Source organism: Pinus tabuliformis, chromosome 3_2 (genome assembly GCF_031772625.1).
Source record: "Pinus tabuliformis cultivar Carrire ecotype Pingquan chromosome 3_2, CPIR1, whole genome shotgun sequence".
NCBI classification, from domain to species: Eukaryota; Viridiplantae; Streptophyta; class Pinopsida; order Pinales; family Pinaceae; genus Pinus; species Pinus tabuliformis.
Genome location: NC_142302.1, coordinates 628,446,021 through 628,461,885, shown reverse-complemented (window position 1 = coordinate 628,461,885; position 15,865 = coordinate 628,446,021). Strand labels below are relative to the sequence as shown.

General features: G+C 40.1%; 1 protein-coding gene across 1 annotated transcript in view; it reads right to left on the bottom strand.

Annotated features, from left to right (window-relative positions):
• Nucleotides 1–15,865, bottom strand: part of LOC149182196 (polyphosphatidylinositol phosphatase) — a 170,515-nt gene that overhangs the window by 120,602 nt on the left and 34,048 nt on the right. Inside the window, exon 3 of the mRNA XM_089416799.1 lies at nucleotides 11,000–11,214. Within this exon, the coding sequence (XP_089272925.1) occupies nucleotides 11,000–11,214 (215 nt within the window). The remainder of the gene's footprint in view (nucleotides 1–10,999; nucleotides 11,215–15,865) is intronic.

The following is a 15,865-nucleotide window of genomic DNA, read 5'->3' as shown; positions in this document are numbered from 1 at the left end:
CGTATAGCGTAGCCAACGCTTCCCACATCTGTCGGGCAGTATCTTGCCGACAACATGACATACTACGTGATCTCTCACTCCGTCGAGGACCAATCGCTTGGCCTTTGCCATCTCACCCTTGTACTTTTTGAGCGGATCTGGATTCGTGGGTACAGCTACCACAATATCGACATAGGCTTTGAGCTCATGCTCATCCAGAAGGCAGGAGATCCTAAACTTCCAAAGCACATAGTTGGATGCACCATCCAACCGATCCTGATCATTTAACCCACTAGCTTCCATCTCTGCCAATGAAGTGTCAAACTGCATCCTCTCACCTCTATGCAGCACTAGGCTAGCCTACGCACTCCCTGCTGGAGTTAGTAGATCTGCTCCTCTCTATTGTTGCTCAGCAATAGAGAAATCGAATTCCCTGGCTAGGAATTCTTTGAGGAAGAAATTCCCTCAACAGTGTCTCCTTCTTCCTTCTGACGTTTTTCTGCCCCAGCAACTGCTGCAGAAAACTACATCTCACCAGAAAACTGCTCTGCGCTGATGCTTTTGCGCTGCTCCCTCTGACACTGGCAAACTTCGATCTGGAAATCTTTCTCTCTGTCGACTCACTCAAAGAGAGATTTTCCCACGAAAATTTTTCCCTCCTGGCCTAGACTGTGCAATCCCTCTGGGGATTTGATTTGCTGCCTACACAGCACTTCGACTTCCCTCCTTCTCTTCAGCGTTGGGCTCTTCCAACTTTGTCTCTTGCTTCACCCCTGCGCTGATACCATGTGAAAATTTGGAGACGCAAATTTCCACTGCAGCAACTAATTAAGTATCCTCTATTTGTTAGATTACTGAACAAATTATTCACTGCATACTGCAACAAATACTGAAACTAATACACTGCAGCCTTCACCAATTAAATTAAATGTGGACACAAGAGACTGAGCAAGAAAGAAATACACAACACGACACTGTTATTTTTGGACAAATGTCCCCAGAAAAACCCAGTGCGGGAAAATCGGTGCAACAGCTGAGGGTTTGTATTATTAAGCAGTAGTTTTCTAAATATAATTTGTTGGATGCCCAACTGGCTATTCGATACGGAGAGAAACTAGGAAAAAAAATAGTGAGATGATCTCACCCTGTCACTGGAAGAAACGGCACTGATCTGCACTGGAGATGAGCCTCTACGCTACCTCTGCGCAGTTCTGCGTCACTCCCACACAGTCATTGTGTCACTGTAGCGAGGACCTTGTTGTACCTCCTTCTGATCCTCTGCTGGCTGGAAAATTCATCTTTTTGGCCTCCCGATCTCACACCCCAGCTCCCCTAGGCTTCCAATACAATCAGTGATTAAAATAATCGAGTAAAGGAGATTACAAACCATGGATAACAAAGTGGGCACTTCATAATGGCATGCCCTTCCGTAGTGGGCTTTGGCATGTGCTAGTGTCTCCAAACTCCAAAGGGGGTTAGCCAAGGACCTTATTAGGTGGTTTCAGCCCTTAGAGCGGATAATATGTCCAAGGTACATCCTTCTAATGGGGGTGGCAAGTGACAAATAGGTGATATGGAATAGGGAATAAGGGGGGCAACCCTGGGTCACATAATGGGGCATAGGGATAGCTAGATAAGGGAAAACCCACACTTGGGTATATAATGTATAAGAGGAAGCAGTCGTGGTACATGAGGTGCCTCGGCCTTGATTTTTCCACCCTTCTTTATATAACTTTTGCCTTTTATGAATTTTCTTTAATTAACTGCTCAGGCTCAAAGGGCAAGAGCATGATGGGTATAATATAGCAGTGATTACCCCTTTCGAGGTAGGGCGGTTCATTGCCCTCCAAAGGTTGGGACAATCATGGGTTCCTGAATGATAGAGGAGGCTCATCTAGGGCCCTATGGAACCAGGGTGATGACCATGGATGGAGTAGGGCTCATGTGTCGGCTTTTGCCCACGTGCTAATTATTTTTGTCCTAGCCATCTTTTGCATTTTGTAGTACAATTTCCTATTAAATGTGGCCATTTATGCTTTTCAATTTTTCTTTTAATTGCTTCAACCTCCGAGACATCATTCTAGGGCTGACCCAAGTAGGGGGCAAGGGGATAGGGAGGCTAGCCCTATGTGGACCAAGGTGGGAGAAAAGATGAATGGGGGTATAGTGAGTAGAAAGGGAGCGATATGTGTGGATAAAGGAGCAGGACCACGCACCCAAAGTTTGGGTTTCCCAAGTAGTACCACCTTGGAACCAAATGGTCAATAAAGGAGATCCCACAGGACTAAGATCCTAGGGTAACAACCAAAAGAGATCAAGGGGATAGGAGCACAAACTAAGCCCACTCTTTCCGCCAAATCCCCCCATCAATCCATACCCAAAAGTATCCATGATAAGTAAACCCAATACTCAATTACCAAATGAAAAGACATACCTTTAGATTCGGGAGGCCCACATTCAAACATACAATCAATACAAGTGGATGAGGGACCACATGGTTGGCTCAGGTAGCAGAGAAATGGCACAACGAGCTAGTAAGAGGCATCAAGGGGCTATCGGCTACTAGTTGAGGCTCATCATGGAGAAAAATATCTCCTAGGGATATCACCCATAAAACGGTGGGTAGTAGTACGCAAGCTCCCTCTTAATCAAGGACTAGACCAAGCTCTCTCTTGACCAAGGAGTTGCTTCCAGCAGCTCTTTAGGTGGAGATCAAGGGACAGACAGTTGCTTCTAGGACTCCTTCCATCGATGTCATGAGTTTCTTCTTTGATATGGAGCCTACATCTTTTTGGGACTCTTTGTAGGGCACAGACCATCGATCACTTTCATTCAGGAATTATGTCAGTCATGCCATCCTCCTTTTCATCAAAAACTGATCCATTAGTCCCTATTTGGCCTTCCTTCATGTCTTGCTACCTTCTTTATGTCATGATTCCTTCAAGATCTTTCATCCTATCACATGAATATCAGTTTTAGATGACATCTACAACTCTTTCGTTGGTAGCCCTGCATTAGCTCATCCAAATATCGTTCAAAAAATAGAAAATGAATATTAAAACAAAATTACCTTTGTGACGGTCTTTTATCATGACATCTTGTTTGCATCAGGGTCCTGCATATATATTGACACATCTCCAAAAAGATATACAATGTCAAGGGTCTCTTTCTTTTTCAGACTTTATCAAGATTTTCATATCTTTCCCATGGAGATATCATAGTCAAATCTTCTAGTCCTTGGATGTTGATTGCATTTTTCATGATCTCTTCCTTTCTTTATTCATACATTTCCTCCCAGGAACTTCCAATCATAGTTCCTTTGACTTTGTCAACCACCTCATATTTCATATGAGGACATATTATGTTGATTTCATCTAATCAATGTGTGAACCATGCCTTCATGCATCCTTTCACAAGAGGAGATCCTTTCTTTTGATCATGCTCTTGAGGTAGAGCACTCATTCATGATATTTGCAACCATATGACATGACTCTATTTTATCAAGTACAAGCATACATACCTCATCTCTTTCTTTTGGTCATCTAGACTTCCTTTGGTAGCTTCCTTGATTGAAAGAACTTCAATCCCTTGACCTGCTTCACTTCTTTTGACATCATCCCATGAATCCCATACAAGTTGGAATTCCCGACAAGATACTTGCTTCTTCCAGAAGGTGAACCTTCCAATGAAGATTCCAACGGAGGATCTTGATCATCCTCATCCTGCAAATGCTCCTTTTGAATGATGTATAATGAGCTCTATACTAGATGACTTTCTTTTTCCCATAAGTACTACTTATGCTTCTAATGAGGTTACCAAGAGCTACATCCTTCTATATGTAACTATCATAAACTTCTACTTCACCTATCTTTCATGCTTCTCTTAATATGATGTCACGAGCTCTTGCTTTCAATTAAATGCCTTCTATTATGCCATGATGCATCCTATTATGCTTCCCAGTGATTCCTGCCATGATAGCTATATTTTACAACAGGAAACTTGAAAAGAACTAGGTGAGGAAGACTATCTCAATCATAGTAGAGATCTTTTACCTCCTCTTTCTTAGTTTTCTTCTTTTCAACTTCCTCCACTTCTTCAGTGATATGGGCTTCTTCCCTTCCTGTTTTGTTGTTGTCCTTCTTGAGTTTAGGACGATCTCTTTTGTAGTGCCCATATTCTTAACATCCATAACATTGATCCTTTGCCATATTCTTCCTTCTTTTCTGAGGACCAAATTTTCCAAACTTTCCAAACTTTCCTTATCTTTTTGCCATAGTAGCATATGCTTGATTTTGCTCATTTGATCCCACATCAAAATTTGCCTTCAACTTGGTTTATTCAATTTTGCATAGTGACCATAGATCCTTGAATGGAGTAGCTTACTTCTTCCCATAAATACTTGATGTAAAGTTATCCCATTCGTCTGGTAGTGCATTAAATACTATGGTAGTCATCTCTTTGTCAAACATTATTTCTCCCAAATCTTGAAGTTGGTCACTTATTTCAAATATCTTCATAAAGTATGAGGATATTCCTTCTTCTCTTGATATCCTCATCTTGTAGAGTTCTTGTCTTAATGAGATTACTTCTCTTGTAGTGCTTATGGAAAATAACTCTATAATTTTGTGATATATTTCTTTTGATGTTTCAAGTTTAGATACATAGGGAATGAGGGGATCCTTGATGGATTTTATGAGAATCCTTTGAGCCCTTACTTCGCCTTTCATATACCTTGCCAATGCTTGAGCATCTTCCTTTGGAGGTTTAGTGATTGAGCCCTTAACATGAACTCATTTTCTATGAGGTTTAGATCTGTCCTTTTCTTCCATGCAAGAAAGTTTGAAGCCCCAACCAATTTGTTGTTTTCCTTGCAAAAAGACATTTTGACAAATTTAGATGTAGACATAAATGTACTTACTTGTGAAGATGCTCCTTCAACTTGTTGCCTTCTTGAATTTGATGATGATATAGATAATAGAAAACTTCTTCTTGATGTAGATGGTTTTCCTCAAAAGTGATCCTTGACTCCAAAGAGAAGGGGGTCACCCTTAGTCTTTTGATGATGCCAACCGCTCCTTTCTGCTTGCTTCCCTTGGATGAGTATACTTCAAGATGCTTTGATTTGATGATTTCTTCAATTCAAGTAGAGTTAGGGTCTTTTGAGGTCTCCTTCCTTGTGATGATGATTTGAGCGAGGATCCCAAGAATGCTTTAACTGTGGACTTTTTCTTTGATCGATCTAGGGTTTTAACACTTCCTTCAAGAAAGATGATGTAGCCTTTGTATTCAAAATGCCTTGGAGATGAGAGGATATTCTTGATTCTTTGATGCCTTTGATATCCTTCTAGAACTTTGATCTTTGGGAGCTTGAGTGTCCCTTGTTGAGCTGCCCTTCCTTGACTTGTTACCTTAGCTCTGATACCATGTTGAGAAATCTAGGGCAAAGACAAGAGGTGATTTCTCTAGAAATGATAACTGCTTGTGAATACTTTCTACTTCTTTTGATTAGGTTCTTCTTTAGCTTGATTATTATAGTGTTCTTTTCATCAAACAACTATCAAAATATGAACAACAATGAGACAAGGGACACAAGATGTAGGCAATCAACCAGGGCCAAAACCTCTCCAACTTGAGAGGAAAACCCAAACAAATTCTTCTTCTTATAGAATCTTCAAGTGATGAATTCCAAGACCAAGACCCTTGACCTAACAACCTCTCCAAGACCAAGTCACAAGACCTTTTGAACAACTTCTCCTTCTCAACACTAGTCAAACTGACTTCTTGTACCTCTATTCTCAGCGTCTCTGAAATTCGGCCTCTTTCCACAGTCCTACAATTCTCGGCCTGCCTGAAATCACTGCAATTTCGCAAGTGCAAGCTAATTGGAGCAATTTGGTGATGTTTTCCTTCTTCACTTGACATGGTGACTTCCCTTTGTGATCTCGCCTAGCAATAATGCTAGTTTAGTGACCTCTTTCTTGGCTTCTTTAAGGACTGATATGACTTTACTGCAAAAACCCTAATTTTTGTCACACGTGTGAGGAAGATGACCCAAAAATGATGCCAAAAAAAATCTTCACTCTTCTTCTCTTTCCCTTCACTGGATGATAGGCTTCCTTCTAGTGTTTCTCGCACTTCTTCTTGGATTTCAGATGCTTGACTGGATGCACTTCAAGTGAGATCAAGTCCTCCTTTATATAGTAGTCTGTGTCTAGGTTGACATCTCCTTCTTGAATGATCTGGAGCTTATTTGGAAGGCCGACTTCAGCTAGTGTCTAAGCCGACATCTCCTTCTTGAATGATAAGGTCTTGGAGGGTTTTTTACTCTTATAATGACTCAAATACATTCTTGTAGCATGCCCAAATGGGTCTTCAATACATGACATTGACTCAATTGACTTTATGACTTAATGACCAAACCTAATAGCTCACAATGGGAGCTTCATCTATATAAAATAAAATTCCTTGAGCATGAAACCCATGTCTCAAGCATAAAATAATTTTATTTTTCTTCTTTACATTAATTACATAAAATCACGATTACATATGCCATTATGAAGATCGAACCTAGTTACATATTTCAACAGAGACTGTGCAAAAGCCTCTAGAGGCAGTTCGATTTTGCTGGAGAGAAGTCGAGTTTTAGTTCCATAGGCCGGGAAATTGTTCCAGAGAGCCGAAGAGACAACTTCTCAGTCAGTGTCAAACAGGACAGCTTAGGTAGCAACTGATTGAGGTTGAGCGTGGAAGGGACTTGCTAGGGTGACGTAGGCTTGTGCAGAGGTAGTTTGGACAACGCACTTGGAGCTGCAATCAGAGCCTGGATTTGCCTATGCGGTGAGGAAAATTCCTCACTAGATTTTTACCAATATTTTTCTTTGTGGGATTGCCAAATTTTAGCATCCAGTTGTACTCAAATTTTCTCTCACTACTTCATAAATATAAAACCCTCAATTACTGCAACGGTTTTCCCAAGTTGGATTTTTTAGGGGACATTTGTCCAAAAATAATTGTCTCAAATTTTATGTGTGAGTGCTAGAATTTTCTCAGTTTCCAACGCTATTTTCTTTCGCAGATTTATTTGTGAAGGTTGCAATGTGATTTATTGAGTATTTGTCGTAGCAAATAAATTGTTAAATTAATTAACAATTAGAAGAATAATTTCCAGTTGCTGCAATAGGATTTCAAATTTGAAATTTTCACACTCAAATATTCACTTGTATCTCCTAAACTTGTTGATTTTCAATAGGTTCCTCATCATTTCGCCTTCAGGGACTACCCCCCTTAGCCTGCCTTAGGAGATAGCTTAAATGGAGTGAGTATGGATTAGAGTAATAGCCCTTGCTCTGAGCATTGTCACCTTGGGTGTACACTTTGGGCGATAACAAACCCTAATCTCCAAAGTGATTGACAATTGATATCATATCTCAACTCACTTGAGATTAATGGTCAAGATTCCTCTAATTCACTAATATAAAAACCTTTACATTTTATTAGATGAAATTCACATTTATAAAAAAACACATCATTCAATAATTCTTTTAATTAAAGTGAATTTGCTAAGGTAAAGACTTTGGAGGACTTCCAGACATCTTGACACCTAGGCTTATGTGGATGTTCATGTTTGACACTACAAACATCATCAAGGGGACATCAAAAGGCTAGGGCATGATGCCATTATCTAGAGAAGTGTACCATCCCTCTAGAGGGATCTTAAGTCCTTATCATCCCCAAATTATCTCAAAAACAAGGCAATGCCCATCAAGAAGGTGTAATGCCAACCTAGGGGTGTCTTATCATCTCTAGGGTACATCAACTCTCTAGGTAACATCCTAATTCAAATGTGTAGCATTTTCAAGTTCTTGAAGCAGAGGAGAGTGTCATCAACAATGCTGGAGAAGCATCATACAATCCCTCAAGAGATGTAATCTATACCCAGGATCAAGCATCTAAAATATACTCACAAAATCAAGTGAGATCAACATCACATGTGCAAAAACCATAAGAGAATTAGATTGGGCCATATCTAATGCAAAAGGCATGATTAGTCACACAAGCATCATCTTCAAATGACTTCCTAGCTTATGATTTGTAAACAAGTTACCAAGCTTAGATATGAAAGGTTATCGCAAAGCCCTCTTATTAAGTGCTTCCAAGCCTAAGGGGAGGACTAGTTCCTAAGCCAACCCATCAATCAATAGGTGCAAGTGGTCAGTGATATGATAGGGGTTTACTTCATGAAGGATGCCACAATCTCTACACCAACTATGAAATTCCATCACCCTTGAGTGTTATGATGTGAAGAGGGAGCAATCATAAGACCTGAGCTACCCCTTTCCTCAGCCTATTTTTACCACCCCTCTTATGCACTTTTCTCTTGATTGATTTTTCTTTTAGATGCATAGTTTGGGTTACAAGATTTCATTGATTCATCATTGACCTCTTAAAGATGAATTCTTTCATTGCTCATTGGGATTGGGATATTCAAAATTCCTTTCATTTTGATAGCCCATGCATTAGCGAGGAACTAGATGAGGGTTAAGGTCAAGCTAGGATTTTATCGATGCACTTTCATATATCCATGTCAATCTTTTGCATTTTAACATTATGGCACATGTTTTCTTCCTTTCTTTTTATTGCATCAACCTCTTAGGGAAAAGTTTCCAAGCCCCAATTCAAGAATGAGGAAAACAAGGAACCAATAAGTGACAAATATCAATCAATATGAAGATGGGACATGGATATAAGAGAGTGTTAAAATTGGCAACTAGGGCCAAATTCCACCTTGGGACAACTCATTTGATGGAGATAATGATTGCATTGGATTCCTCTTTTCGAGGGGCCCAAGATTGATATAAAAATCATCTCATTCGAACAAGCAGAAGTGTGATTTTGAATTTATGACCACACATGGGCAAATTGTTCAGGTCGGACACAGCTTAATGTAGGCTCAAAAAGCCCAATGGATGTGTCTCTTCGCCGACAACGAAGTGTATAAATAGAAGAGACCTCACACCTCATTTGGATATCATTCACTCACATATTCTTCTCTCTGTTCATCAAATTGGTTCATACAGCTTGGGGCAACTTCTCTCTCTCTCACATGTGTGGCAAGGAGGACGATTTTCTGAGAAGAAAATTACAGGCCGAAATTTCAGACTTCAGGACCAGCATTAACCGAGGTTGTTTTGACTGAACTTGGCTGCAGTTTTGAGGGCAGAATTTCGCTTTCTTCAGGGCGGATTGACTAGCACAAAAATCGAGAAATTTGGAGTTGTTTGAACTGCGTTGATCAAAGGCCTATTTCACCACAGAGCTAACCATTGGTTGACCGAGTTTGACCAAAAATTTTGGGACTGTTTTGGGTTGGCTTTGACCATTGTTGGAGGTCGAATTTGACTGCCTTTTGACCAAGCTTCAAAGGATGTATTTGACTGTTGTTTTGACCAGCATTAACTTTCTGGATAAGGTTGAAGTTTGACTGCAATTGACTGCAGAATTTGACAAGGTTGATTTGACTTTTGTACTCTCTCTCTGCTAAATATTTAATAATAAGAAGAAGATTTGATCAAAGGGTGAACCACAATGGGGTTTTTCCCTGGCATCCGCCATATCTGGTGTCCTCTTGTCTTGGCTTGTCTTTTGCGTTTGTTTTTATGTTCTATCTGCATTTACTGTCAATGTAATTAATGGTTAATGTGATTGCTACTGGAAATAATTGGAAATTGTTATTAGGCTGCTAAAGGAACATTGAAGTAAATTGTGCTAAGCAAAGAACATACCATTGTTATCTAAAATTAACAGGGAGAGATAGAAAGATTTAAGTATGGATTACCATGGGCAAGTGACATCAATCAATGCCTTCCATTCATGCCTCTCCTAGAAAATGGAAAGAAAGGCTTCAACAAAAGTCACAATGAACTAGAGGCAAGGGATAACCATTAAGGTGACGCATGGGAACAAGAGTGCAATCAAAGGTTGGTCTATCATCCAATTCAACCTGTGATCCATACTAGAATGCCCTTAAACATTAAATGAAAGCACTTGAATACAAAAATGGTTAATGTACCTTACAATAGATGACCCACCTTCATCCGCCGAGTAAGTTAGATGAAATAAAGCACTAACCGGGGCACCGATAGAAGGATTTTAAGGAAAACTATTTGTGGATCATCATAGGGATGTTGGTTGGGAAGCTAAACAAATAGGAGAAAAGTTTTATCTTAGGGATTACCCACTTGGGTAGGTAACAGGACTTCACAACACCACCAAGGGTCTCCTCCACCAAAGGCCCTTGTTTTTATGGTCAATGGCATGACCACCAACTTGCACATTTGTCCACCTCTGTCACTCTAAAGCACTTCTGCTACCAATGAACTTGTTGGGTTCCTAAGGAGCAGTATGATGTTTAGTGGGGGAAGGAATGATATCCCATACCTTCTCTACATGGGGGTTGTAACTCTTGTCATGCAATGCCTTCCCTTCATGGTCCCCTATTTAGAAAAAAGGGGATGTTGAAATTAGGGGTGTAACATTCACATTTGACCACAGCTAACATTATCTGTAGTTTTATATTATATTTTTAGGTTTGGTTGACACCATGTGATCATTCATTCATATACAAGTGTTTTGTCCTTGGTTTGATATATCTTGTGCTTGGGTTACTTCTCTCTATGGTACACTTGTGCTAGTGTTTATTTCTCTCTCTAGGGTTGCACCTCTCTTGGTCACCCTAGTGATATTTATCTCTTTCTTCATTACAGAATTTGGGTTGGTTTTGATCCATTGAATTCTCTTGCTAACACTTGTGAACCTTAACACACTTCAGTTTGCTTTCCCAAGGGCTCAGTTTGGAATGGCAGGGCCCTCGTGGAGATTTATCTTTTGAAGAGCACTAGAATCACCTCACCAAGAATAGATACATTTCCAACCAAATTAATCTGCAAGAAATAGTACTTTGAAAGAAGTAATAGAATTTCATTTCCATTTAATACAGAGATCCTTTCAAAGATCCACATACCTTAATGAAGTTGGCAAAGACATTGAGAATTGCCATGGACCTTCCTGTCTTATCATACGTAGAATTCCCCACTGTTACATTTGTAGGTACTTTCTGATCAAAAGAATTTTGTAAGGATTGGTTGTAGATGGTAAAGACGGTGACAAAGGAAATCTTTTCCTTGACAAGAGATAAGTGAAAAGAAGGCAGATGCCTTCTTTTGACAGCCTTGAGACCTGCACAAATGGAAGTTATAAATGTTATGCATTTTTTCCAATGTTACAACCACAAATATAATAAACAAGACATACAGTTCTATATCATAACAGAATGTAGAATATTTTCTAGTGTGGCCTCATACTTAAATATCTAGCACTTAACATTAACTCATTATGCTGGGTACCAAATAATATAACCATTGCCTCTCTGAAAAATAGGTCAGTTTCCCCTTATAATAGCAAATAGTTCTGTTAATGTTTCCTCCTATGATGAGGTATCGTAAGGTTCTCCATTGGAGGTGCCTGGGTGTGTTGACATTTTGATATCTCAGTTAAAATTGGAGTATAAGATTGGCTAGGGCTTCACTTGTCACTACTAAAAGGGATCTATGGTTCAGTTCTGTTTATTTGGAGATGATCTGACAGAACAGTGAAGGCTACATTGCATGTTGCCACATATGAGGACCTGTGTATAGAGTGTAGGTGAGGAAATACTCTAGCTATGGCACAAAACTTGATACTTCAGGTTTTGAAATTAGCTAGGGTTCCTTATCGACCTATCTCCAATCATAATGTTGCTACAATGTCTTCAGAGTGGCTGCATTTCTGTTTTCAGGTAGTTTTCTTGTAGTTTCTGGTTGGTCCTATTAGACAACTACACTCAAAAGAAAATATATTAACCCTACATGTTCTGAGATCGGTTGTTAATTTTAGGATAACAATGGTATGTTCTATGCTTCAATTTTCTTTATTAGCCCAATATCATATCCAGTATAGCAATCACATCAACATGATAGTAAAATGCAGATAGAACATAAACAATAACAGTAGAAGACAAACCAACACAAGAGGACACAAGATATGGCACCAGCCAGGGACAAACCCTAATGTGGGGAACCCTTGATCAATTCTTCTTATAATTCTTCAAAAGTTCAGCAGAGAGAGAGAGTACAATTTACAATATTCACTTGCCCAAACTGATCAGTCAAAACAGCAGAAACAGAAAGCCCTAACCAGAAAGTCAACGCTGGTCAACAGGGCTGAAATTGACCTCCAAAACAGCTCAGTCAACCTTGGTCAACTTAGCCTCCAACAGCAAGATAATGCAGCCCAAAACAGTCCGAAAATAACCAGTCAAATCTGGTCAACAAAAGTCAACGCAGCAACCTGAATTAGGGCAATCAACGCTGGTCAACGCAGGGGTCAAACTGCCTCGGTTTTTTCTGCCCAGAACAACGGCTTGCCCAAACAGAAGTCTCCCTCACAAAACCGAAGTCAAACAGGGTCAACGCTGGTCAAAGTCAGCGTCCTGAAATTTCGGTCAAATCTGGTCAACGCAACAACTAGAAAAGACAGTTATCCTTTCGCACGTGTGGGGAGAGAAAGACCCAGAAATCTGTACCCAATCAAGATGAGAGAGAGAAAGATGAGTGAGATGAGACGCCAAAATGAGGAGAAGACACCTTGTATTTATATGCAACGTTGAAGGTTGGAGGAGGCTAATTTGATGGTTGGCCGGCCTTGACAATTTGTCCATAATCAAAATAAATTCATAACTTCATTTGTACATGTCAGAATGATCTTTAGATCAATCCTACACCTCTCAGAAAGAGGAATCCAAGAAAAATATCAGTTTCCTCATAAGAGCTGTCCAAAGTGATGTTTGGCCCTAGTTGCCAAATTTAACACCCCCTCTCAACTAGGGAGAACATCACCTGCCAAACTGTCTGACAATCTATACCATCCCTGTCATTGCACTACTTTGCTCTGTTGAACCATGAAAAAAAAAAGAAATGAAATGATCGAGAATGTATCATACCATTCTCCATTGACCCAAAGTTAGTCTCCAACAACAAAGAGTGTGTCACACCACTCTTAACTGACCGGAAGTCAATTTCCGTTGATCCCAGATCAATACCAACATCCTAGCATAGCGAGTACGGTAGCACTATGGTCCCTATCCTCATTTCCCACTCATTGGCCAGATGAGAGGTATTTCCCATGAGTCCCGCACTGCATGGGTAGGATGTGCTGGCAGGAGAGGGTGAACCACTCATCCTACTCATATGCCATGGGGAGGGTGAAACACTCAACCTATGCATATGCCACCATGGGGTATCACAGGGAAAGGTGAACCATTCACCCTGTACATAGCGCACCACTAGGAGAGGGTGAGTCGCCCTATGGTCTCTCGTTGCTCCAAGAAGTACCCCAAGCCCCCTCGGAGCTCACTATCCATCTCATATAGGACCCTCATAAGAGGGTCTCTCCACGACTCCAAGTCGTTCACAGAAGGTTAAGAATTTGACCTTCCCGAGGGGCTTCGTAAGAATATCGGCGACCTGCTCATCGGTCCCAATATGATGGAGCCTTATTGCTCCCCGTTGTGCCATGCTGATCAGTAGTTGTCATTGATGTCAACCCAAGCAGCACCAGGGGCTACCCCGATCTTGCATGGGCATTTTGACTTGACAACTTACTCTATTCTGAATCAAGGATCTTCTAGATGGATTCTACTTGTCGAGATGTTTTCGTTGATATATCGCACACCAAGTAATTCTTCACAGTTTGAGAGATATTCATGTTTGAAGTTAGTAACCCCAGTTAGTGGGCTAAAACCCTATGGGGTTGTGGCATGGCACTCATAATTGGTTGTGGTCATTGAATAGTCAATAATTAATAACAAAAAAATTGCTCCTAAAATCCCTCCAACGTTCACTTGTTGACGACCCTCTCAACTCAAAACATTCATATAAATAATGACCCTCATATCCTCCTCTAGTAGGATTTTGTGGCTTCAAACAAGTCATCGTGGCATTTTCGCTATAACTTTTTTTCTGTGAAGCTTCAAAAGCTAAAATTAAAACCCATTTGAGCCGAAATCTTGATGAACCTCGTGACCAAATTTCAGATCTTGGTTCACTATATTTTCAGAGATATGATCTGAGGAAGTTAGGGTTTTTGCAGGCTCCCGAATTCCATGTCAAACAGGTGATGTTGGGAAAATCATCATAACTTTCTCTCTGAGCATTGGATTCAAATTTCGTAAATAGTCACAGAAAGAGGATGGACTGTAGTTTGTTGAGTAGCGCTTTCAGGGGAAAAGGTCGCAACAGTGACACATGGCACTTCATACAAGTTCGCTCTACTGAACTAGTCTATAATCAGGCCATTGTCGGAGATTGGGCATAACTCTTTCTTGAAGAATCCAATCTTGATCAGACCTGTGGGGTTGGAAAGAAAACTCAAAGGGCTACCACAGGACGAAATTTCAGACCCTAGAGATCCGAAATTATATAAAACAAATTCAATATCGAGCTCTTATAAGGCAAGAAAAAACATGCATTCAAGGATCACTATAGTAAGGACCACACATCAACAGTGAAGGGTAAGTCTCCTACAGCAAGGTATGTATGATTAGTGTTTACATTTGAATTTTGAGTATCATCTCTCACATATGTTTTTACAAGACAATGTAAGTATATACAGTGTTTCGGTTATATCTCTATGTTTCTATATATCACAAATAGTTTTTCAGATGTCCTATTCTTAATACTACACATTTGATGCTACACCAAGTCTGCTAAATCTGTATGATGTTGTAAGTTCATGTTACTTGTCTTTTCATGGTTGATAGAATGGTCTTTGTTGTTGTATTTAGAACTTGGTCCATCACAAGTCTAGGGTCTGTCATCAGTTTCTATTATATATATCTTTAGGTCAGTTTTGGATATAGTCTTGCATAGAGTCCAGGCCTATGGCAACAGTGGGAGTCTTTGTCTACTGCTACAACAAGTCAACAACAAAAGTGACAAGCACACTTTAGGTACACATTGTAATTTTAATTTGTATTTATTCATTATTATGCACTTACATGTGTTTTGCAGGCAGAGGTAAGTTGAAGGGTATTTTGTTTTGTTTTGGGATTGGTTTCGCCAGGCAAATTTTGCATGCAGGTAGAAGAAGATTCAAGTACAACTTCAAGCAAGAATTCAAGAGCAGAAGTATCAAATCAAAGGAAGAATTGCAGCAGGACATCCTTTGAAGACATGACAGCCATCCGTATATTGTGAAGAAGTGTCAAGGCCAAGAGTCATCATTGTAAAGTTGTAAAAGAGTCATTTGTAAAAGTGTCATCATTGGAAGAGTCATTATTGTAAAAGAGTCAATCTGCCTAGAGTCGAAAAGGCATTATTGGGAGGTATAGGAGTCTTTGTTGGGATGATGTCATGGCTGGGTTGCAGGTCATAGTGTGATTGGGTGTTCGGCCAAAATCATTGTAAATCATATTGTATCGTGGATCGTTGTCCCTAGTACAAGCATCCACACTCTTGTCTCATTTCACTCATTATAGGGTGGCAGGGAGGTGCTAGGTTGGTGCATGAAGTCGCCTACAGGTTGGACCCTGTGAACACTTCAGGGTGGTAGGTTGGTCTAGGATGTTGGGGCATCCATTCAGTTGACTACTAAAGAAACTAGGGCATTGGGGCGTCCTTCCAGTGGGAGCTAGAGAAGAATGCTTTTCTAGAATTCTAGAAAGTTGTTGCTTACATTTTAGTTGGGGTTGAAGATTAAAGAATTTATTAGAAAAGTGTTTGATGGTTTTTGACCCGAAGGGGGTTTTCCACCTACAATTCTTGTGTCTACTGTGTTCTTTTATGTACTGTTA